The 23,337-nt window shown below is 44.8% G+C and overlaps 1 protein-coding gene across 4 annotated transcripts; it reads left to right on the top strand.

The window, feature by feature from the left end:
* Window positions 1-954: 954 nt before the first annotated feature.
* Window positions 955-23,222, top strand: EZH1 (enhancer of zeste 1 polycomb repressive complex 2 subunit). 4 transcript variants are annotated; one of them, XM_068978834.1, is made up of 20 exons: window positions 955-1,036; window positions 1,633-1,760; window positions 1,882-1,983; window positions 3,270-3,389; window positions 4,749-4,869; window positions 6,660-6,836; window positions 7,928-8,030; window positions 8,914-9,077; window positions 9,462-9,553; window positions 12,737-12,917; window positions 13,171-13,367; window positions 15,274-15,365; window positions 16,288-16,328; window positions 16,943-17,068; window positions 18,299-18,477; window positions 18,978-19,073; window positions 19,485-19,566; window positions 20,013-20,093; window positions 20,511-20,595; window positions 20,874-23,222. In XM_068978834.1, the coding sequence occupies exons 2-20, from the start codon at window positions 1,644-1,646 to the stop codon at window positions 20,932-20,934; spliced, it is 2,217 nt and encodes a 738-aa protein (XP_068834935.1). In that variant the 5' UTR covers window positions 955-1,036; window positions 1,633-1,643; the 3' UTR covers window positions 20,935-23,222. The 4 variants fall into 4 exon arrangements, with proteins under 4 accessions (XP_068834935.1, XP_068834936.1, XP_068834934.1 ...); XM_068978835.1 differs by having other exon boundaries at window positions 1,882-2,010; window positions 21,905-23,222; XM_068978833.1 differs by having other exon boundaries at window positions 1,882-2,010.
* Window positions 23,223-23,337: the final 115 nt, after the last annotated feature.

Here is a 23,337-nt window from a genome sequence, read left to right as displayed (position 1 = left end):
ATTCTGATATAGTCCTCTTAAAGTCCAGTTGAATGAGGTATTATAGTCATGATCTGATCAATGGCATATTTGTGACCTTGGGTTGAATTTTGCTGTTTTCTTGTCTGTGCTATTATTTCTTATGGGTGAAAACAGGTAATTTTCACATGCTTCTAAACTTTAGTTTCTGTTTCAAATTTTGGCTCTTCATAGCTCCTTCTAGGGGCTTCCCTGGTAGCTCAGCTGGTGAAAAATATGCCCACAATGCAGAAGACCCCGGTTTGATATCTGGGTCGGCAAGATCTTCTGAAGGGTAGGCTACCCACTCCAGTATTCTTGGGCTTCCCTTGTAGCTCATCTGGTAACGAATCTGCCTGAAATGTGGGAGACCTGGGTTCAATCCCTGGGTTGGGAAGATCCCCTGGAGAAATGACTACCCATTCCAGTATTCTAGTATTCTGGCCTGGAGGATTCCATGGACTGTGTAGTCATGGGGTGCCAAAGCGTTGGACACGACTGAGCAACTTTCATTTATAGCTCCTCGTAATGTTTTTAGAAACCTAGTATATTAGGTGAAATAATAGAATTAGTTCTCCAGGAAACCTAAGTAGCTGATATAGAATAAAAATCTTGTAGATTTTATTGAATTTTTACATATACTTAGTATTTGTTCTTTCTCTAAAGTAATTGATGGGCCTGGTGGCTGAGCCTAGAAATTGGTGCAGAAAAGCAGAAAAGTGCACTTGGTAATTGTGAGAATATATTTGTTTGTATGCCTGGAAAGATAGAATTTAATAAAATAAAACTCCCTTCTCAAATGGCATCAAGTATTATTAGGATCTGATTACATGCAAATACTGTGGTAGCAGAGACTTTAAAGTCTTCATAGTTTTTTGGGGAACATCCTTCTGAGGATCTGACTATGCTCCACTGACTTGAAATGACTGTCTGTTCTCTTTTGAAAAGCTCAACATTTATTTTGCCTTTGTGTCTTGCCATTCCTCTGAAGAACAGAAGCCACTTGTAAAACCCTACCCTTCGCCTTGCATTCTATGAGGTAGGTAGAGCGTGGTCCAATAAGTACTTCTTTAAAACTGAACTTTAATTCAAGCGCCTCAAAAAAAAAAAAAAAACCAGTGATTGGCAGTGTTATGTATTTCCATGTGTCATGCTGGTGACTTGGACATGAGATTATGTTGTTGTCATATTCGACCTTAATTGCTAGACATCTGGTAGATTTAGGCAGTTTGGCAGGTATAGTTTTCTTGTGTGGGTGAATCTTTCCATGAAGCTCTTGATATTAACTTGGTTCCTGCTAAACATTTCTCTTAATCAAAGTAGTAAACAGGCTTCCAAATTTGCAAGTAATCCAAGTTTCTAAATATCTGTGAAAGTGAGAGCTAAATTAAAAGCACGTTACCACAGAGGACAGCGGCTAAGCTTTTAGGTAATCAGACCAGCCATTGCTGATATGAAATCTTTTCTTAATTGGAACTTTCTGTTGAACTCATAGATTTGTGTTCTTTACACAAATCTTGTTTTTGTGAATAAATGTAATGGGAATGAAAGCATAACTGACCATGTTTATTTGAATTTGAGGAATGCGTCATTTCCAGGAAGTAAAATGCCATTTGTCATCTCTGTCTCTCTTAGATTACAGCAAAATGGATATACCAAATCCCCCGACTTCCAAATGTATCACTTACTGGAAGAGGAAAGTTAAGTCTGAATACATGCGACTTCGGCAGCTTAAACGGCTTCAGGCGAATATGGGTGCAAAGGTAAAAATACTTCACAAGTGAAAGGCTATAAATTGATTCAATATGGAGGGGTTGGATTTTTTATTTTTATCTTTTAATTCTTCTCTTAAAATCCTAACAAGTTTTTCCTTGGCTCTGCTAGGCTCTCTATGTAGCAAATTTTGCAAAAGTTCAAGAAAAAACCCAGATCCTCAATGAAGAATGGAAGAAGCTTCGTGTCCAACCTGTTCAGTTAATGAAGCCTGTGAGTGGGCATCCTTTTCTCAAAAAGGTAATTCCAGTGTCTCACCTTGGCCTTTCTCTTTTCCTTGGATTTCAGGATTTTTTTCTTTTCTTTTTTTTTCTCTATTTCTGGCTTATTGGGCTTCCCTGGGGCTCAGATGGTAAAGAATCCACCTGTAATGCAGGAGAACTGGGTTCAATCCCTAGGTTGGGAAGATCCCCTGGAGAAGGAAATGGCAACCCACTCCAGTATTCTTGCCTGGAGAATCTCATGGACGGAGGAGCCTTGTGGGCTATGTTTTTATTATTAGAAAATAAAGACAATGGATACAATTACTGTAGTCATCTTTGAATAACTGGGATGGTGAACCTGTAACTTAAAGAATAACTGTGAAACTTCCTGGTGGTCCAGCCATTAAAACCCCCCACTTCTAATGCAAGGGGCACAAGTTCAGTCCCTGCTCAGGGAACTAAGATCCTGTATATTCTGGGCTGCAGCCTGAGAATAAATAAATAAATAAAATCAAAAGGACATCAAACTCATTACCAAATTGTATTACTGAAAAAAAAAAGAAAAACGGTTTTGCCTTTTGTTCTTTGTAGATAATGAGTTTAATCATGAGTTTTACCTAGAAAAATAAGACATTTGTTGTCTACTTTCCTGGGGTCTGTATACAAGCTTCAAAGCAACCTCTTCTGTGGCTTTTTTGGTACCTCAGCTATTTTGAAGTTGGAAAAGGAATGCTGTGGGTAATTGACCAACATGGTCAACGGGACATCCTTTTTGTAAACTAAAAAAAATCACTCTGTTAGTTTCTTATAGAGATGATGTTTCTAAAATATAAAAAACAGATAGTTTATGAAGGGCACTTTTCTTTCCCAAAGCAGAAGGTGACCATAATCTCTACACTACTTTGCTTCCCCCTGTACTGTCCCCATCAGCTCTGCAGCTAAGTGGAAGTCCACTGTCTAAAGTTTAGGTCTTCAGGAAAACTTCCTTGTCTGCATTCTCATCTCCTAGGACACTCAGAGGCCCTTTGCTGTCAGGTACAGCCCAAAGAGATCAACAGTTTTAGATGGAGATAAACAACAGTTAAATATGGGAGGCCAAGGGCAATAAGAGACAGTTCCTGCTTCCCACAGGTTTACAACTGAGGGATTCCTTTTAGGAGCTTGATGTTACAAAACCCTCAACTTATCCACTTGTAGGAATTAGAAGGCTACTGGGATAATTTTGGAAGGAAACTCAAGATTCTCTCTTGGGTTGTGGACCTGCCTTCCCTCTCCATGTCATTGTTTGTATTTTAGTGTACCATAGAGAGCATTTTCCCGGGATTTGCAAGCCAGCACATGTTAATGAGGTCTCTGAACACAGTTGCCTTGGTTCCCATCATGTACTCATGGTCCCCTCTCCAGCAGAACTTCATGGTATGTATTGAAAGTACTATGGTGATTGTTTAAATGGAATGATTTTTTTTTTTTTAACATTGAAATGCAGGGTAAAGATTGTCAGAATATACTTAACAAAGCTTGGACATGCAGGGCAGAATGTTTTTGTGATTTACTGACTCTGAAAAACACATATTGCAAGTTGTTCTAACTTGTTAGCTTTTGCGTTCTCTGGAGTGTACTTCAGAATTGATGCTGTTTCTTTTCTGAATGAAAGAGATTGGGCAGGAGTCCAGCTTTCCTTTACTACCTTGGTCCAATTTTATAACATTGTGTGCAGTTAAATGTATTCTAAATCAGAGACTTCAGGCTTTAGCAGGTTGACAGCTCCCTGCTGATGGAGCAATCCTTTCTTAATCCCCTAAAAGCAAGATGCTGTGAAAGCAACTGAGATAGCAGAGGCACACATGGATCTCCAGTCCTTTCATCTGGGGCTTTATGCTGACTCCTGCCAGGATTATTTGTGGTTCTGATAATCAGGCCGCTAAATACTGCCATCGCTTATTGTGTCTGATGACAGATAGCAGTTCTGCTGACTGGAATAGGATATAGGTTTACAGAAGGAAATCATCTCTTAGAAGAAAACTTCAGAGTAACTCTACTTGATAGCTACAGATCTGAAAATGACTGTTTTCTGCTGAACCACAAAACAAAATCCATTCATATTGTTTATTGCCAGAAAATATACATCGCTCGTTCTGCAATTGACTTTAGGTTCTCACTGAGGGTGAGTGATATCAGTTGTAATAAGAATTTTTATTATGTTTATGGGAGGTTAATCTTAGTCTGTATAATAGAATATACAAATATTTTATGGTTGCCAATTTCTGTTTTAACTACTGCAGTTATGTTGTAGTTTATACTCTTGAAAGTTTTCCTTTTCATCTGTCTTTCTACTGATGAGAAGAATTAGAGTTAAAGACCTTTTAGACTATTGTTTATGTGATATTTGTACCAATTTCACAAAGTTTAGTGGATTAAATGACATAATAGCTGGAATCACTATGAGAAAGAAATGTGTTGTCAGATTTTAGGTGTTGGTGGGAATATTTTTAACATCCAGCTTAACATTTGGTAGTTAATATCCTCAGGTAGTAAAGCTGACTTTTTTTTCTTCCAAGAGTAGCATGACTCCCTTCCATTTGAGGCTTTGTTGCCAAAATGACTGGTCTTTAAAATGTAGTGAACTTTGTAACCAAAAGCATTTTTAGGAGCTTTACAGCAGCAAAAATGGTTCAGCACAGGTTCCATTAAACAGGAAAGAGAAAAAAAAACAAAACAGGACAGAGGCGATGCACAGCTGATTCATGAAATGAATTACATTTGGTTTGATTTCAGGTGGAAGATGAGACAGTTTTGTGCAATATCCCCTACATGGGGGATGAGGTGAAAGAGGAAGATGAGACTTTCATCGAGGAGCTGATCAATAACTACGATGGCAAAGTCCACGGTGAAGAAGGTAGTGGCTCTGGGCCCCTAAGGAGAGAACTTTATTAGGATGGTGCCTCTTGGTTCATGTATCATTAGCTTGCTGTTGTCTGCTGCCTCATGGTGTATACACTGAAAACTATTTCCATGTCACCACATGGCTGGGAGTAAACATTTTATATTACAAATAACCCCAGTTAAATTTTAAGAGGATTTGGAGGAATTCCCTGGTGGTCCAGTGGTTAGGAGTCCATGCTGTCATCTCCAGGGTCCTGGGGTTCAGTCGATAGATAGGAAACTAAGATCCCACAAGCCATGCAGCATGGCCAAAAAAAAAAGAGTTGAGACATAAAAGGATGGTATAGTAATGTAATGGTTATATAGTAATATGATTTTCTCTCCAGTGGATGGAGAGAAAATTTAGTGAATAAATAAGTTTGGTCTTAGAAGTCTACCATAAATCCATCCAAGGCTATTTTGTTCTTTGCTTCCCTTTCTGTGATACTGGCAATGAGCATAACCTCTCTTCTTAGATCCAAATACTCCCTGAATCTCCCAGAAGTTGGCAATAATATTCTGACTTTCCTAAAAGTGTTACCAAACCAAACTTGGGTCTGCTCACTTGAGTGCAATAAAGCCAGTCTACTGACCCCAGGTTGTGGTGAAGGAAAGTACAATCTTTATTGTAGGGCGCCAAGCACGGAGAAGGGGCAGCTCAAGCTCAAAGGACCAGAACTACCTAATGGCTTTCAGGGGAGGGATTTTAAAGGCAGTGTGAGGGAGAGAACTGCAGGGTGTATGATCAGTTGTGCCCAGTTCTTGGATTGGTTGGCATCTGGGTGAAGTTTCAATCCTCATCAACCTTCTGGTTTCAACCAGTCTAGGGTCTTCATGCTTGCGGTCAGCAGTTTTTGTCTGGTGGGAGGTCTGCTTCTTATAAAACAACTTAGGAATGTGTGTCAGGCCTTTATCTTTCTTTTGGGGAACTGGGAGTACAGCCATTCTGCTGTGTTGCAGATTTATAGTCTAAATTGTTACCAGTTTCCTGACCCAACAGCTATTCTTTGTTTCTATGTCTTCACATTTCTTAATCGTTACCTCTGGAGCCAACCTTTTTGTGACTTAGGGAAGACCCGGAGACTAAAGCAAAAACCTTTTACTTCAGAGGACAGGGCAAAGGAACTTGTGTATGATTTCAAAAGCAAGGCATTTGTATTTAGTTGTAGTTTTAGAAAAAGTTGTTAGTGTGTAAGAAGGGGAAAGATAGGGGGAAACTCTTCATAGATTGCAAACCAGTGGCCTCAACCTGCTCTTTTGACAATTGTGGATGCTGTCGTGATGCCATTGAAACGCATTGTTTATACACAGTGCCCTCTAGTGTTCTGAGGCTTTATCCTGTTATATTAATAGTATAACCCCATGTAGTATGATTTTTTTTTTAAGTATATTGTCTTTTGAGTCAACGAAGTTACTATTGACCCATCACTTGCAAAACCAAGTACAATTTCATCGTTTTTTTCTCTGTCCTATTTGTATTATTGGCCACTTTTGTGATATTTTGGACCATAAATACAGGTTGATCTATTACTGAGGATGTGAAAACCTTAGTAAAAATAAAGTCCATAGCTGGATTTCCCACTCTAGCCAGCTGAACCGTTGCAATTGTAAGAACCAATCAAATTATTGTAACTCCCTGGTTGTCCACATAAAAATGTACATATATTATCTTGAGTCTCAGGAGTGAATACAGGAAAACCTTCCAAGGAGGACTAATGGAGTATGAAATGACCACTGCCTATCCATCTAATTCTTATATTTCAGAGATGATTCCTGGCTCTGTCCTGATCAGTGATGCTGTTTTCCTGGAGTTGGTAGATGCTCTGAATCAATACTCGGATGAAGATGAAGAAGGGCACAATGACACCTCAGATGGAAAGCAAGATGACAGCAAAGAGGATCTGCCAGTAACAAGAAAGAGAAAACGACATGCTATTGAAGGTGAAGAGCATGACCTCCTTATTCCACCTGGAGTGACAGGGAAAGGGAAGAAGGCAAAAGAGAGGTTTATTTCTTATTAAAGGCTGTTGGCATTTCTCCCTGGTCCACTTAAAAGGAGAATGTGTTTACTGACTGATGGTTTAAGATATCTGTGATTTAGCTGAAGAAAAAAGTAGGAGAACTTTAGACAATAATCATTGTTCATTTCTAATTGTAAAAAATAGTGTGTTTGAAAAATATGGCAAGTTATAAAGAATAAAGTAAAATTACCCTATTATCTTGCTACCTAGAAGTAGCTTTTTTTAGTATTAATATTTCCTTCTAGACTTAAAAAATGTATATATAAAAATATACACATGTACACCTGAAATGTATTATGTGTATTTTATCTCAGTTTTTAAAAAGTACCTAAGTAAATCAACATATATATATGGTAGGTGAAGTTAGTATTATACCACATATGTGTGTATACACATAGGTAATTTTATATCCCTTATTATTTAATCTTATGAGCATTTTCCCATGTTAGACAATATTTAATTAATTTCATATTTAATTGTACATTGTTATTTAATTATACCATATGTCTAGACACAAAGTGTCTTCTCTTCTTGTAACAAACTTATAGTATCCATCTTGTTCTTTGGCATCACCATTATGGTAGGTACTTCTATACTCGGGCCTCTCCATAAAAACATCTGTTTTCACTTCCAGATTCTGTCTTACACTGTAGGTTTTTTTTTTTTTGGCCATACCATGAGGCTTGTGGGATCTTAGTTCTCCAATCAGGGATTGAATCCAGGCCCTCGGCAGTGAAAGCTCAGAGTCTGAACCACTGGGCCACCATGGAATTCCCCTGGACTGTGGATTTCGTTGTTAACATGTAGATGACTCTGATCTCCTTATCTACCAGTAGCCTGTTAGATAGGTCCAGGTAGCACTGACCTTCTTTCTGTATTCTGACATAGTCAATGGTTGAGTTAAAAAGCAGCTCTAATCAGAACGCCGTGACAGAAGTACAAGATGATCAGCTAGCTTTGTTTGTGTGCTTCTGTATGGCACTCAGAAGCTTTTTATCCTTTCCAATCCAGGCAGCAAAAAGAGTTCCAAGAAACAATTCCCAAACGACATGATCTTCAGTGCGATCGCCTCGATGTTCCCTGAGAACGGTGTCCCAGACGACATGAAGGAGAGGTAGGACGGCTGCCCTCCGCAGGCCATGTAGACCACTCAGGCAAAACTTGCATACATGCTTTCTTTGGGTTATAAAAAGTCTCATTTTTGGTAAGTGCATTTTGATTTGCCTACACTTCTGATTACCTCCAAATGCCCATTCGCATGTTAAAGGTCATCGTTTGCTGGCTTTTGCATAAATCTGGGCAGAGAAGTTTTAAGATTTTGCCACTTTACTGGAGAGTTACTCCAGCACCATACTTAGAAAATATTTCCCTTCCCTTACTTTCATATATACACACACTGAGTCTGGCATCATTACAATGGTGAACCTACCTGCTTATACATAAAGACCTATTAAAAAAAAACACCCACCCTCCCTTTTCTCCCTTGGCAGACCATTTCTGGATAACTGTCAGTATTCAGTCTGGATTTTCTTTTTTGTTTTTTAATTAAAAACTTTTTATTGGAGTATATTCAATTTACAATGTGTTCGTTTTAGCAAAGTGGATCAGTTATACCTATACATCTGTTGTTTAGTCACTGTGTTGTGTCACACTCTGTGTGACCCCCATGGACTGTTGCCCACCAGGCTCCTCTGTCCATGGAATTCTCCAGGCAGAAATACTGGAGTGGGGTGCCATTTCATTCTCTAGAGGATCTGCCCAACCCAGCCATCAAACCCATGAAACCCGTGCCTCCTACGTTGGCAGTCCGGTTCTCTTGTCACTGAGCCACCAGGGAAGCCCACATGTACATGTATTCAGTCTTTTTCGTTTTTGTTTAGATTCTTTTCCCGTGTAGGCTATTATAGAGCACTGAGTAGAGCTCCCCATGTCAGTCTGCATTTTCTCAGTGGAGACAGTCCCTTGGAAGGCACTCTTACCTCTCTTTTCCGAACCAGGTACCGAGAGCTCACAGAGATGTCAGACCCCAATGCGCTCCCCCCACAGTGCACACCCAACATCGACGGCCCCAACGCCAAGTCTGTGCAGCGGGAGCAATCTCTGCACTCCTTCCACACACTCTTCTGCCGGCGCTGCTTCAAATATGACTGCTTCCTTCACCGTGAGTGGGCTGCTCTGAAATGCTCTCCTGTTTTCCATCCCCAGCCACCATTTCATTCTCTTTATTTTTAGTTTCTCCAATGGAATTCCTGGCTTCTGATCTGATGATGGTTTTACAAAGGGCCAGTTCTCTTTTCTCTTGTGTAGTTATAGTGTGGCGTACTTCACACGATGAGGACAGATTAACCAGCAACACAGTTGTCCCTGAGTTTCCTCTAGCTTTGGAAGAATTGTGTTGATGTCAGAAATGATTCAGCATGATTCACCTTGATAATAGCTGTTTATACCTAAATTCTCCTCCAGTGGCTCCCTAATTCACATTTGTTCCTCCTCCTCCTGTCAAGCAGATGAGCCATTGCCAACAGGACAGTTTTGTGTTTTCCAGCTTTCCATGCCACCCCTAACGTGTATAAACGCAAGAACAAAGAAATCAAGATTGAGCCAGAACCGTGTGGCACAGACTGCTTTCTTCTGCTGGTACGTTTTTAAATTCTTCTGCCATGGTTGAAATTGGTGGAAATCTGAGCAGGAAATGGTCCTTGGGCTTTCTGCCCCAGAGAACACAAACCACGTGAGCTGGTATATAGCACCCTGAGGTGAGGGTCACAAAGTGTGGATGAGACATGACTTCTGCTCGTAAGGAGCGCCCTTATTTTGCAGCAGTAGCACTGTGAAGTTAGTTTCATGGAGTTAGTGTGAAGAACATTGAAGGCTTTCTTGCCCTAAACATCATCTGTTCAGATTTCAGAGTCTGAAACTGCTTTGTTGGACTTGGAGCTGTATGTGTGTGCATGAGACCCTATCTTTGCTGTCTCCCTTTAACTGCATATAAATGTAGGAGGAACAACACATAAAGGTGCTCATGTCTTATATGAGTTAATCAGCCAGATGGACCCTTGCTGGCAGACAGACCTCATGTAGCAGTGTAAATTCTCCTGCCTTTCTGTGGGGAGGCAGTCCACTGAGAGCTAGAAGGGAATAGGTTCAGCTGGACTTGTCAAAGACAGAGTTCTGCTTTCTACAGAACAGGGTGGGGCTTCCCTGGTAGCTCAGCTGCTAAAGAATCCACTTGTAATGCAGAAGACCCCAGTTTGACTCCTGGGTCGGGTAGATCTGCTGAAAAAGGGATAAGCTACCCACTCCAGTATTCTTGGGCTTCCTTGGTGGCTCAGCTGTTAAAGAATCCCCCTGCAATGTGAGAGACCTGGGTTTGATCCTTGAGTTGGGAAGATCCCCTGGAGAAGGGAACAGCTACCCACTGCAGTATTCTGGCTGGAGAATTCCATGAACTGTATAGTCCATGGGATTGCAAAGAGTCGGACACAACTGAGCAACTTTCACTTTCACATGATAGGGTGAGCTTAGGTAAAGAATAAAATACCTTGATAAAATTTCTGCTACCAATTAAAATGAGATTATACAGCTAGGTGGTTTTGGAACTATCTTTAGTGGGATAATTGAAAGATGATAGAGAGTGCCATTGGATAAAAATCTGGAAAATGTGCCACATGGTAATAGCAAAAAAATAAATAGGGCTTTCCTAGTGGTCCAGTGGTTAAGGCTCTGCGTTCCCAATCCAAGGGACCCAGATTTGATCCCTGGTCAGGGAACTAGATCACACATACTGCAACTAAGAGTTCATATGCTGCAACTAAGATGTGGCACAGCCAAAACAAATAAATATAAGTATTTAAAATGCATAGAACTGTATGCCCCCAAAATTCCATTTAAACAAACAAAAAATAAATAAATAGACTATCTGATTTATTTTTTCCATAATATGTATTAATTCCTTCCTATGTGTCAAAGTACTGTGCTAACCCTTAACATATATGATCTTATTTTCATGCTTATAACAACATCCTGAGGTGGATAAAGTATAGGTCATAAAAGTTACATATTTTGCCTAAAGTTTGTTACTGTGTCAGTGGTATGGCAATGCTGAAATTGAAGCTCTGGTCTAACTCCACAGTTCATGCTTTTTGTATAACTCAAAAGGACGTTTCCGGGGCTTCCCTGTTGGTTCGGTGGTAAAGAATCTCCCTGCTAGTGCAGGAGACACAGATTCAGTCTCTGATCCAGGAAGATCCCACATGCCAAGGAGCAACTCAGCCCATGCTCTGCTACTCTTGAGCCTTGCTCTAGAGCCTGGAAGCCAGAACTGCTGAGCCCACATGCTGCAGCTACCTAAGCCCTCGTGCCCTGCGTCTTGTCATCTGCAGCATGAGAAGCCACTATGATGAGAAGCCTGTGCACCACAACTAGAGAGTAGCCCCTGCTCACCGCAGCTAGAGAAAGCCCCACAGCAGTGAAGACCTCAGCACAGCCAAAAATAAATAGATAAGTGAAAATTTAAAAAAATAAAAAGGGCATTGCCCTCCCCAAAGTAGTCATCCTGGAATCCTGTATATGTCACACTGAGCATGGACACGTAGTATCAGGTTCAGTTAAAATAAAAACTTCTCTCTTGGAATTTCTTTGAGGGCCTACAGTATATTATTCTGAATATTCTTACTAATGGTAAACCTTTATCCTTTACTTGTAGATTTAGTTTCCAGAAACAGCTCAAAATCTTTGGAAACTAAGTCTAGCAAGAAGATAGATGATCCAGCTAAGTAATTATCTGGTCTTTAAAAAAAAAGCATAGCTGTAAAGTAATAAAGTAATAAAATATTCATCCTAGTTTAAAATACTGACTTGGAGGGAATTTCCTAAATTAAGTGGTTCAGTTCAGTTCAGTCACTCGGTCGTGTCCGACTCTTTGCGACCCCATGAATCACAGCACGCCTGGCCTCCCTGTCCATCACCAACTCCCGGAGTTCACTCAAACTCATGTCCATCGAGTCGGTGATGCTATCTAGCCATCTCATCCTCTGTTGTCCCCTTCTCCTCCTGCCCCCAATCCCTCCAAGCATCAGGGTCTTTTCCAGTGAGTCAACTCTTCGCATGAGGTGGCCAAAGTATTGCAGTTTCAGCTTCAGCGTCAGTCCTTCCAGTGAACACCCAGGACTGATCTCCTTTAGGATGGACTGGTTGGATCTCCTTGCAGTCCAAGGGACTCTCAAGAGTCTTCTCCAACACCATAGTTCAAAAGCATCAATTCTTTGACACTCAGCTTTCTTCACAGTCCAACTCTCACATCCATACATGACCAATTGAGTGGTAATATTATACAAATTTAAGGATTATATATTTTCTTACTGAAACAGAGACAAGTGTGGTAAAACATAAAGAACAGTGAGGCCTGGGGATGAAGGGCCCTGATTCTTGTACCTGTTCTGGAATAATTAGCTGCATGCTCTCAGCACATCCCTCATTTTCTCATCTACAGGAGAATGTATTCTCAAATTCCAGTCAGCTTGTGAGCAAATGAGTATAAGATACGACTCACTGGACAGTCAAAGATGCATAGAAACATCTGTGCATAATATATAAAGATTATATCTTTGTAAAGATTGTATTATAGGGCAGCTCTTTGTCAAGAGATAAGTGTGTAAGCTTTAAGATGTTTGTTAAGAAGCTATCACATGGTCATATATGGAACAGAGGAAAAAAAAAGTGTCAATTTGCAAGTCAGCACAGATATTGCAGATGGTTTGTGATGATGGGACCGATATGGTGGCCTGTTTCTGCTTCCTAACTGTAACATGACCTCTGCAGGAAGGAGCAAAGGAGTACGCCATGCTGCACAACCCTCGCTCCAAGTGTTCCGGGCGTCGCCGGCGAAGGCACCACGTGGTCAATGCTTCCTGCTCGAACACTTCCGCCTCTGCTGTGGCTGAGACCAAAGAAGGGGACAGTGACAGGGACACTGGCAATGACTGGGCCTCCAGTTCTTCAGGTACAGTGAGCAGAAAATGACCTCTTCTTGCTACACAAGGTAAACCCAGGATCATGCCGTAACAGTTAACATTACTACCTTTTAAAATTGTTCATTCTTTCCACAGGTTCACCTGTAAGCAGTAGAGATAGGGAATATTTTCGTTCCTAATTCTTCTACCTTTTTGTGTAGAATGAAGTGCTGAGTTTGTAGCAAACCACTGAGGCCAGCTGCATTCCTCCTTCTGTGTTTCTCTCATTCCTTTCTCTCTTAGAGGCGAACTCTCGCTGTCAGACGCCCACGAAACAGAAGGCGAGTCCAGCCCCACCTCAGCTCTGTGTAGTGGAAGCACCCTCAGAGCCTGTAGAGTGGACTGGGGCTGAAGAATCTCTTTTTCGAGTCTTTCATGGCACCTACTTCAACAACTTCTGTTCAATAGCCAGACTTCTGGGGACTAAGACGTGCAAGCAGGTACTGCCTGAAGGGGACGGGAACAAGTCCTTGCCCCGGGAGCCCTTTGGTTACTTTGTAAGGCTGCCTGTCTGGACAGAAGCTGTCTTAGGTTCAATCCTTCATGAGCCTGTGCTTCTGGACCAGGAGGTGGATTCCCCAAACTTGGGGGGCTTTCTGCAAATACCAGGCCTAGCAATACTTAGGATCTGCTCTCCTTGCTGAATCCTTACTTCGGTCTCTAGCCACTATCTAACTCTTCTGGATGTTTCTACCCTCTCTTAGGTTTTTTTCTTTTTTTTTTTTTGGTGGTGGCGGTGGCGTTCTTGCCTTTCTTTCTAATGCATGCATACATGCTAAGTCGCTTCAGTTGTGTCCAACTCTGTGCAACCCAATGGACAGCAGCCCGCCAGGCTCCTCTGTCCACAGGATTCTCCAGGCAAGAATACCGGAGTGGGTGGCTGTTTCTTTCTCCGTTTCTTTCTAAATGTGGACCCATTTCCTGGAAGGCACTCCTGGGTCCTTCTGGGGATCTTCTTATCTCACACCCCTGCTCCTGCTTCTGTAGCTGCAGCTGCCACCACCACCCCAGTCAGACTTCTCCGTTGTTTATTCTTCAAATGTTCTATCATTAGATTTCCTAATTACCACCCCTAATGGCTGGGTCTGGACCTTGTGCATCTCACTTACATCATCACTAGAATCACCATCTGATAGCAGCGTCTGATGTTTTGGAGGTGGGAGAAGCCTATGGGGAGCAGACAGACTGAAGCACAGGGATAGGGAGTCAGGTATTGGGGCCAACTGGTCCAAACAGGAACACCAGAGCTTGAGCCCTCCTCACTTAGCTCCCCACTTTCCAGAAGAGTCTCTGCAATCTTTTCTGCATGTACTCTCTATTTAGAACAAGTAGTAGAACCGTGAGCTGAAGTGCCCTTTGCTTTCTTTTCTTTTTAAGTGAAAGAAGGTTTACTCAAGGGGAAAACACACACCATAGATGGAGTGTGAGCCATCTCAGAAGGCACGAGAGGCCTTTTTGGAGGAAGTAGAAATGAATAGCTTTATTGCTTTGCCAGGCAAAAGGAGACACAGCGGGCTCATGCCTTGAAAAAGGCATGTCCCCTATTCCTTTTTTTTTTTTAATCTCATACCTATCTCCCCAAGGCACAGGTTTTTGATCTAAAAGCCTGCAAACTGTGTACAAAGCAATTTTTGTGTGTTATTTTCCTGAATATAAGATTCACAGTTTTCATGGAATTGCAAGAGGGCCTGTAACCGAAAAGAAAAAGCTAAAAAACAAATGTTCTAAGGGAAACAGCATGTTAAAAGGGACCAGGCCTTCCTGAAATGCTGTCCTGCTAAAATAATAGTCAAGACTCTAACATGTTTATGCCAACAGAGGGAGCTAGCGCTTAGCCAAGTGGTACTTCAGGTCACATCAGACTCAGTTACACAAGGTATACAACACTGCCCTTCCTAATAAGAAGCAGATACTGTTGGTAAGAATTGACTCCCTCTGGGTTGGAAGGCAGAGCAGTAGATGAAAGCGACTGACCAGAAAAACCGTACCTGTGCTCAGTCAGGATAAACACTTAAGAATTAACTTCAGGGACTTCCCTGGTGATGCAGTGGCTAAGACTCCTTGTTCCCAATGCCGGGGGTATGGGTTCAATCCCTCGTCAGGGAACAGGGAACTAAGGTCCTGCACATCACATGGCATACCCAAAAACAAAACAAGACCAAAAACACAACCAAAAACAAAGGGCTTCAGAAACAGCAACCTGGTGTCCCGGTGCTGCTCTGTCTGTGCCTGCTAAAGACGCTCAGACATCTGCCCACAAGCTCTCCAGAAACCAGCACCTGCCTACGTCACTTATCTGACCCCTCAGCTCAAGAGGTAACAGGTCCTGTTGGATTTCTCTTCCAGGTCTTCCAGTTTGCAGTCAAAGAGTCACTTATCCTGAAGCTGCCCACAGATGAGCTTATGAACCCCTCGCAGAAGAAGAAGAGAAAGCACAGGCAAGGCTTGGACCGAAGGCTTTCTGTGGCCAGACCGTTCCCTGTGCCCTGACCTCCCCTAGGGCTTCGCTGCTGCCTCCCTTTGCAGCCACTGCCCATCAGTTCAGCATCACCCAGTGGAGGGCCAGTCTCCTCAGTGCTCCCTGCGAGTCTGTGCCTTGAATCAGCCCTTCCCTTGTCCCGCAGTGCTATGGACCATGAAATAACTGATTTTTAAGCTCCCGGCCAGCAGGATGTGAACTGGCCTCGTGGCTCCACCCTGAGGCCATTTCTTCTTGCTGGATTGTTATTACCACTGTGCTCACTTCTCAACTCTGACCAGAGTTTTGTTGTTCTGTTTTTGGCACTTGTATCTCTAAGTTGCATAATAACACTGTCTTCTAGCTAACCTTTGCTTAAGGTTGGAAGGTGTTTTTTTTTTCTGCAGCCAATACTCCATCTGGTTTTGTTTTGTAAAAAACTGACACTGGTTCCAGATATAGAAGGAAATCCCTGTGGCATCTCCCTTTCAGTTCCTTCACTCAGAGCAGATTTCTGAAGTCTTCCCACCTCCCCATCCTGAAACGCTCCCACATCTCCACCTCCTCAAAGAGAGGGAGGGCAGGGGAGAGGAGAAATGGAGAAACAGTAGCATTTTAATAGATGTAGAGGGTTTGGTTTGGTCTTGCATCTGTTTTTGGTTTTTTTATGTATGTTTGTTTATGGGTGGGATGTGTTGTTCTTGTTTAAATCTTGAGCCAGAGGCCAGCTGCAGGTAAAGTGGGCTCCAGCTTCTGTGGACCGGCATCCAGGCCTGTTGTGAAGGGATTTGGGGAGGATCCCAGTGATCAGATCGCAGTCCCCCAGAGGAGGTCATGCTATCATTTACCCAAATCTGCAGAGTTCCCAGGGCCACAACCCTGAGCTGTACCGTCTCTTGCAGGTTGTGGGCTGCACACTGCCGGAAAATTCAGCTGAAGAAAGGTAAGTTCCACTGGGGCACTGCGCTCAGGTTGCAGCCTGTGGCCGCCCCTCCCCCGTCCCACCTGTGGCTACACTTATTGACCCTGCATGGCTTCCGCACATTGCAGGTCCCCCCTGCAACAGCTGATAACAGCTCAGCTCCTCACTGCAGCTGAGAAGACCTCTTAGGAGATAGAGTCACAGGCCTGTGGTCTCTGACTTTCATCGTGAGCCATATACAAGGTTCTAGGCTTCATTTAGTGTTTTGAGGTGGGATTTGTTTTAATTTTTTTGGCCAAGTGGCATGTGGGATCCTAGTTCCTCGATCAGGGATTGAACTCAGGCCCCCTGCCATGGAAGCACAGTCTTAACCCCTGGACCAGCAGAGAAGTCCCCTTATTTAGTGTTTAAAATAACTGCCCTGTAATCACACCATTTCCACACTCTCCCTACAAAGCAGATCACTCCATTGTAGCTTATGGACCACCACCACCTGTGATTGCTTCTCACGTCTGGTGCTAAATGCATGTCCAAGTTGGTCAGAACCAGCCTCCTTTGAATAGGGGCAACTGGACCCTCAGGAGAGAAGGCGGCTCAGGAGCGTGGCCACAGTAGTGTGTTCTTTTCTCTCTTAGATAACTCCTCCACCCAGGTGTACAACTACCAGCCCTGCGACCACCCGGACCGCCCCTGTGACAGCACCTGCCCCTGCATCATGACTCAAAATTTCTGTGAGAAGTTCTGCCAGTGCAACCCCGACTGTAAGAGTTCTCTGTTGGCCATAGTTGTCAACCTAAGCAGCCCAGGTTTCCCTCCCCTCGCACCCTTCTCTGCTTACGGGCCTTCCGATACCCTCTGTGCGGCACTTAAAGCATTCTACAGAGGAAACAAGATCTTTAAGATCAGGGGAAGTCATTTTTTTTTAAATCCTGAGGTTATGATTCTAAAAGCCACAGTTACACTGAAATAAGCTGCTTTTCCAGCTTCACCTTCTAGGGCAGCATTAAGAAATGTGAGAATCTTTTACCTTGAGGTGTAAATACAGCCTCGCTTTCCAGGATGTTGTTTTACAACGTATACAGGTTACAGCTCTGTGTGTGTCTGTTTTAGTCTCCTATCTGGAGTTTTAGCTTCAGGTCAGTCTGAATGTCAGCAGAGGGTGGGACAGAGACTCAAGAGTGCTTTTCTCTCGCTTCTTACCCTTGCCTGCCCGCCCCCACTGAGGCTGAGCAGTTGGGTGGCAGCCCCCAGAGCTTGCAGACCTGGGTGCCCAGGCAGTTGTGCTGGAAGTACCTTGTAACACAAGATAGCAATCTTAACCACAATAGAGGGGTGGATGATTGTGCTGGGAGGGCAGTGGGTGGAGGACGATGGCATAGAACGGATGCATTATGTTCTCAAAATGATTCTTGTTTTGATGGTGAGGATTTACCAGTGAAAAGCACTGATTTCTTCTTCTCTGGAGCACTGTTCACCTCCCTTCCAAATTCTCCCAACAAAGTGGAGGTGGTAAGGGGAGAGCATTGTTAGGGATCCTCTAGAAAACACTTCTCCAGAATCAAACCTGCTTTTCTGACTCAGACATGAATGCTGGGAGGTGCTCCATTTTCTCTGAAAAACACTTGAGTCTGTGATTATTGGGACTGCCCAGATAAAGAATTTGCCTGCCAGTGCAGGAGATGCAGGTTCGATCCCTGGGTTGGGAAGATCCCCTGGAAATGGAAATGGCAACCCACTCCAGTATACTTGCTTGGGAAATCCCATGGACAGAGGAGCCTGACAGGCCACAGTCCATGGGGTCGCAAAGAGTTGGACACGACTGAGCCACTAAACGATAACAACAACATGTGATTATTGGGAAGGCAGTTTCTCTGCTATTTGCCAAATATCCTTGAACCCATAACACTGACTTCCCCGCTGTCCCTTGAGTCAAACCGGAGCCCCAGCATTAGCCTGCGTCTCTCCCTGACGGTCCCTGCCGTCCTGCGCAGGTCAGAATCGCTTTCCCGGCTGTCGCTGTAAGACCCAGTGCAATACCAAGCAGTGCCCGTGCTACCTGGCAGTGCGGGAGTGCGACCCCGACCTGTGTCTCACCTGTGGGGCCTCGGAGCACTGGGACTGCAAGGTGGTTTCCTGTAAGAACTGCAGCATTCAGCGTGGCCTCAAAAAGGTGAGGGCTTTTTCCCAGGACTCCAGGCCAGGTTGGGTGGGAAGGACTGAAGATCTGAGCAGCCTCTGTCTACTGGTTCCTTAGACGATTTGTACACCAGTGTTGGTGATTCCTGACAGACACACATTTTCTGAGTTGATCAAGCCTTTGGTCCCCTTGAGGGATTAGAGAAGTAATCCCTTGACTTGGCCAGACTGAGAGGAGCAGAGAAGAGGCCATGTCATTGACAGTGTCTGTTTTCGGTGGACACTTGCAGTGAGTTCCACAGGGTCTGGTGTAGGAAGTTCCCCAGGCTAGAGGAAGAGGTGTCATGTCTCTTTTCATCACCTCCTACCAGAAACACAATGGCTTAGACCGTTTTCTGTTTTCAGATCCTCTTACAGTTGCTAGTTCTTTCCACCCTGCTCCCCATAGCCCACGTGCACGTCCAACACACATTCCCCCCCCACCCCCGGCTCGCACACGCCCTGTAATCTGAAGTTTGACTCCCTGTTCCCCAGCACCTGCTGCTGGCCCCCTCAGATGTGGCCGGATGGGGCACCTTCATTAAGGAGTCTGTGCAGAAGAATGAATTCATTTCTGAATACTGTGGTGAGGTGAGTGCTATCGGTTTGGCCCACATTCTTATATGGAGAGATACCGATGAGAAACTCTGATTTTCTGTGGGCCAGACTTCTGTGAACTAATCTCTAAATAACTCAGCCAAGTTCTCATGTGGCCTCTCGGGGGATCCCACAGAACTGTTTGCAATCCTGAAACAAACCACTCTTTCTTCGACTTTCTGGCAACTCAGGCTACACAAGGGGGCCAGGCAGGCAGGGGACTCTGGTCTGTCTCAGTGTTGGTTAGCCTGTGCAGGGATTGGGATGAAACTAGCTGAGCTCCCCCTCTGACTACTGTTCTTGTGGTCCTCCATAAGCCCCCTCCTGGCCCTTTCTAGAGGCAGAGTGCCGTGCCCTGAGCAGGCAGCTACATCCCCACTGTCTGTTTCTTGTCTGTCTCTACAGCTCATCTCTCAGGATGAGGCCGATCGACGAGGGAAGGTCTATGACAAGTACATGTCCAGCTTCCTCTTCAACCTCAACAATGGTAGGGAGTCTCTCTTTCATCCCCACGTGGTCTCAGGCAGGTCTGCCTACCACACTCCCCTGGTCATCATCCAGGTTCAGACCAGCCCTGAGTCTTCCAGCCAATGCTTAGAGCACAGTGGTGAGACTGAACTCAGAGACTCCAGGAGCCACCGTTTGCTTGCTCTGGGAGAACCTCCATTTCCAGGTTGTGTTTGTTAATCAGCCCTGAGTGCTTATACCTCAGAAATCTCCCTTCCTGGTAGGTGGGAGGGGAGGTCTGTGATTCCCGCAAGAGGAAGGGAGTGCTTCCATGAGGGGCTGTTTCTAGCTCCAGTTAGTGTGCTGGAACTCAGAGTTGCCCCTGCATTGTATTGTTTCTGTTACAGTTTAGTTGATTTCGGATTCAGGCTCAGGAAGCTGTAGAGGTGCCTGGTAAGCTCATAGTCCCCCTGGTTTCCTTTATAGATTTTGTAGTGGATGCTACCCGGAAAGGCAACAAAATTCGATTTGCAAACCATTCGGTGAACCCCAACTGTTATGCCAAAGGTGAGTTCCCAGTAACTTGGGAGGTGGGGTAGATGATGGATCCTTCATTTACTATGATTTCTATCCATTAGTTCAGTTTTTTTTTAAATAACTGAGTTATTTCTTTGTCCAAAGATAATCATGATTAATGTCTAATATCATTTTGAGCCCTTCTGTCTTGGTCTTTTAATCTGCTTTTCTGACTGAATACATTATAAACCTTTTTTCCTAACGTGAATCTTTTGAAGATAATTCTCCCTGTGTCACTAGCCAGAATAACAGATATAAAAGCATAGAGACATCTACCTTCATTGATGACTTTCTGATTCCTCTTCATGTGTGTTTTCACTGGGAATTTGGAGAAAATCGGCCCAGACTCACTACTGATCATTGACTTGAAGTGACTGGGAATCTAGCCCTGGGTTTATCCTATTTCAGTGGTCATGGTGAATGGGGATCATCGAATTGGGATCTTTGCCAAGAGGGCAATTCAAGCTGGCGAAGAGCTCTTCTTTGATTACAGGTGAGGCAGCCAGGAATAGTCCTAGGGAGGTGGCCCAAAGGGCAGAGCGGGGTGGCTGTTGAAATTTATCTTGGGGGCTGAGGGTGAGCTCTATGGATGAAGGAGGGAGATCTCATGGTGACCAAGGCTTTTTCTCTGTGGTGCTCTCTGGTGCCTTGCCTCTGAAGCAGGAACCTTGTAGGAAGGAGTAGGAGGGGAAGTGAAATGGGAGGGGACTTCATCTTCTCAATCACAAAGGCCTCGGTAGTGACCTGGTTCCTCCTCCTGCCCTGGGACAGGTACAGCCAAGCTGATGCCCTCAAGTACGTGGGGATCGAGCGGGAGACGGATGTCCTTTAGGCCTCATGGGCCCCTCGCCAGCGCCTTGGTCGCGGCACTGTCCTGCTTTCATGCACACACCACTGCTGCTCGAGTTTCCTGCACTAAGTGTCTCCTACACCGAGAAACCCCCCACCCGCTCCCTCTGTAGTGAGGCTTCACCTGTGTCCAGCGGGGACAGAACTGTCTCAGCTAGAGGGGAGACACAGGCGGCTAGGGCTTGGGCTCCCAGGAGAGAGAGTTGCACCAGTGGGAGACTGCGTCTCAGGCCTTGGAGGAAGAGAGCACAGGCTGGGGGCGGGTGACGTTTGCTTGAGTTCTTAATGGCTCCCCAGGCTGTGGGCCTCAGGAGTCACCTTGGACGGTTCCTAACAAGCATTAGCCTAACTTTCCAAATCAAGGATCCTTCCTGTAGTTGGGTCACCAGCAGATCTCTCTGTGGTCCTGAGACCAGGAGAGGACAGGTTCAGTGAAGTTTGGTACCCGGAGCTTATGAGTGATCAGGGTTAAAGATGAGCCTGGCGGGCAGAGCAGACTGAATTCAGAGGGGAGATGGGGCACCTGACTACTACCTCTTTCCCCCTGACATGCTTCAAACTGAAAGAGTGTGGGTTCTAAGAAAAGCTCTTCAAGGCTGGGAGAAAGAAAGCTGAGTGCCATCCATCCTTCTGCAGACAGTGAGAACCAGCCCGACGACAGTAATAAACTGCTAAGCTTAGGACCCAGCAGGCTTTGGGGCACCCTCTGTGTGTACTCTGGAGACGAATGGGTATGTTTTCAGATTCCCGGGAGCAGATACAAGTGCCCTGTCAACCCCTTCCAAAGTTCTGATTTGGCAACGACGGGTGGGCATTACACTGCTGCTGAAGAACTGGAGGGGTGGTGCAACCTGGGTGTGACGCTCTTGTTCCCTGCAGATGTAGCTGTTTTTAGGCCTTTCGTTTCCCTTAGAGGCTGGGCCTATGGGGCCGCTCTTGGTCCTGTCTTCCAGGTAGTGTGGTACAGGCCTGGACTAGAGAAGTGGAAGGTTGTTGGTGGATCACTTTCCTGCCTGGAGTCCCTGCTGTTGGAAAGGATGAGTTGACACTATGTGTTTGGAGGTGGGCGAGGAGCTCCCAGGTTGCGCATGTTTAGGATGGCGCCATACAGGCAGACTGGCAGAGGATATTTAAATGTCAAGAAGAAGCAGGCCAGCCACCTGTGCCAGTTCATAGTGACATTCTCTCTGGGATTCATGGAAGCACTTTATTTCCTTTAGAAGGTTTGGAGATTGAGGTGGAGTTTGAGCTAAGGTCTCGGGGGTCCCTGCCCAAATCTCTTTCCTGAGGGAGCGGGGAAGAGGTGGTGGAAGATTCTCCTCCAGTTCTATCTCATGTCCTGGTGGAGGCAGAAGGAGCTGCCTTGAAACAGCAGAATTGAATGAGAATGGCACCAGCCCTAAGAACCGCCCCTGTGTCTATGGCTGGTGCTGAGCTGCAGGGAATAAGGAGCTTTGTGCTAGAGAAAGAGAAATGAGCAGGTACAGACTAGCCTAGGGTGTATTAGAGAAGGGAGCCAGCTTCTCCCTTCTCTGTGGGGAATCAGAGCCTGTCTTCCCTGGTATGTGCGGACCACCCCCTCCCTCTGACCCCATTGGCTGTCTCAGTGAAACAAGGAGTAGGGTTCCCTCTGGCCAAACTGTCACCTAGGGATTTCTGTGGGACATGCGTGTGCACACGCATACACACACACACACTCACTCACTTACCCTCACTCACCACACTAGTGGGCACACAGGCACTCAGCACTGAGCACACGCCCAGCCAGTTCCTGACAGAAGCCTCTTCCCACCCGACGGGGCCAGCCCCTGCCATGCTTCTGAAATCTACATCTGCTGTGGTTTGTATGCATTGTGTATAGGGGACACCCTCTAGCTGGACTGTGGGCTCCAAATTACTCATAAATTATAGAGAAAAACCAGAGACAGAGGAAGGAGGGTTAGGACTGTTTGAAATGCAGTCTGGGGCTTGCTACGAGGAGTAGATGGGGATAAATTGACATCCAGCCTTTGAAAGGCTAGACTGACCCTATCCTTCCCGTGGCATGCAGAATCACTGTGGTTGACCCCGCCTTCCCCTGTGTCATACCACTACCAGCTGCTGTTGCTCCAGCATTCCCATCCTCTCCCCTGATCTCCCCCACCTTTAAATGACGGGTCTTAACCCCTCCCCCAAGACAAGTAATGATGGATGGAGTGAGGTGGTGGGGATGGCGGGGGAGGCTGGTATATGTGCGGCTCTGTTGCCAGTGAATTTCACGCACTTTAAAGTCCTGTGGCTTGTGACCTCTTATCTGAATAAAGTGGTAGAATCCATTTTGGCAAGTTGTGTGCTGTGTGCTTTGGGGTCCAGGGATGAACCCTGGAAGGATCCAGGGGTGGCAGTT

This window comes from Capricornis sumatraensis, chromosome 8 (assembly GCF_032405125.1).
Source record: "Capricornis sumatraensis isolate serow.1 chromosome 8, serow.2, whole genome shotgun sequence".
NCBI lineage: Eukaryota > Metazoa > Chordata > Mammalia > Artiodactyla > Bovidae > Capricornis > Capricornis sumatraensis.
This window is presented reverse-complemented; position numbering and strand designations above follow the sequence as displayed.

What these genes read in the sequence shown, in the direction of transcription:
- EZH1 (XM_068978833.1), top strand. Translation starts at nt 1,644, where the DNA reads ATGGATATACCAAATCCCCCGACTTCCAAATGTATCACTTACTGGAAG. An exon ending in CAGACTGCTTTCTTCTGCTG is followed by an intron (nt 9,554 to 12,736) that starts GTACGTTTTTAA and finishes TGACCTCTGCAG; the next exon opens with GAAGGAGCAAAGGAGTACGC. An exon ending in CTGCCAGTGCAACCCCGACT is followed by an intron (nt 17,069 to 18,298) that starts GTAAGAGTTCTC and finishes CGTCCTGCGCAG; the next exon opens with GTCAGAATCGCTTTCCCGGC.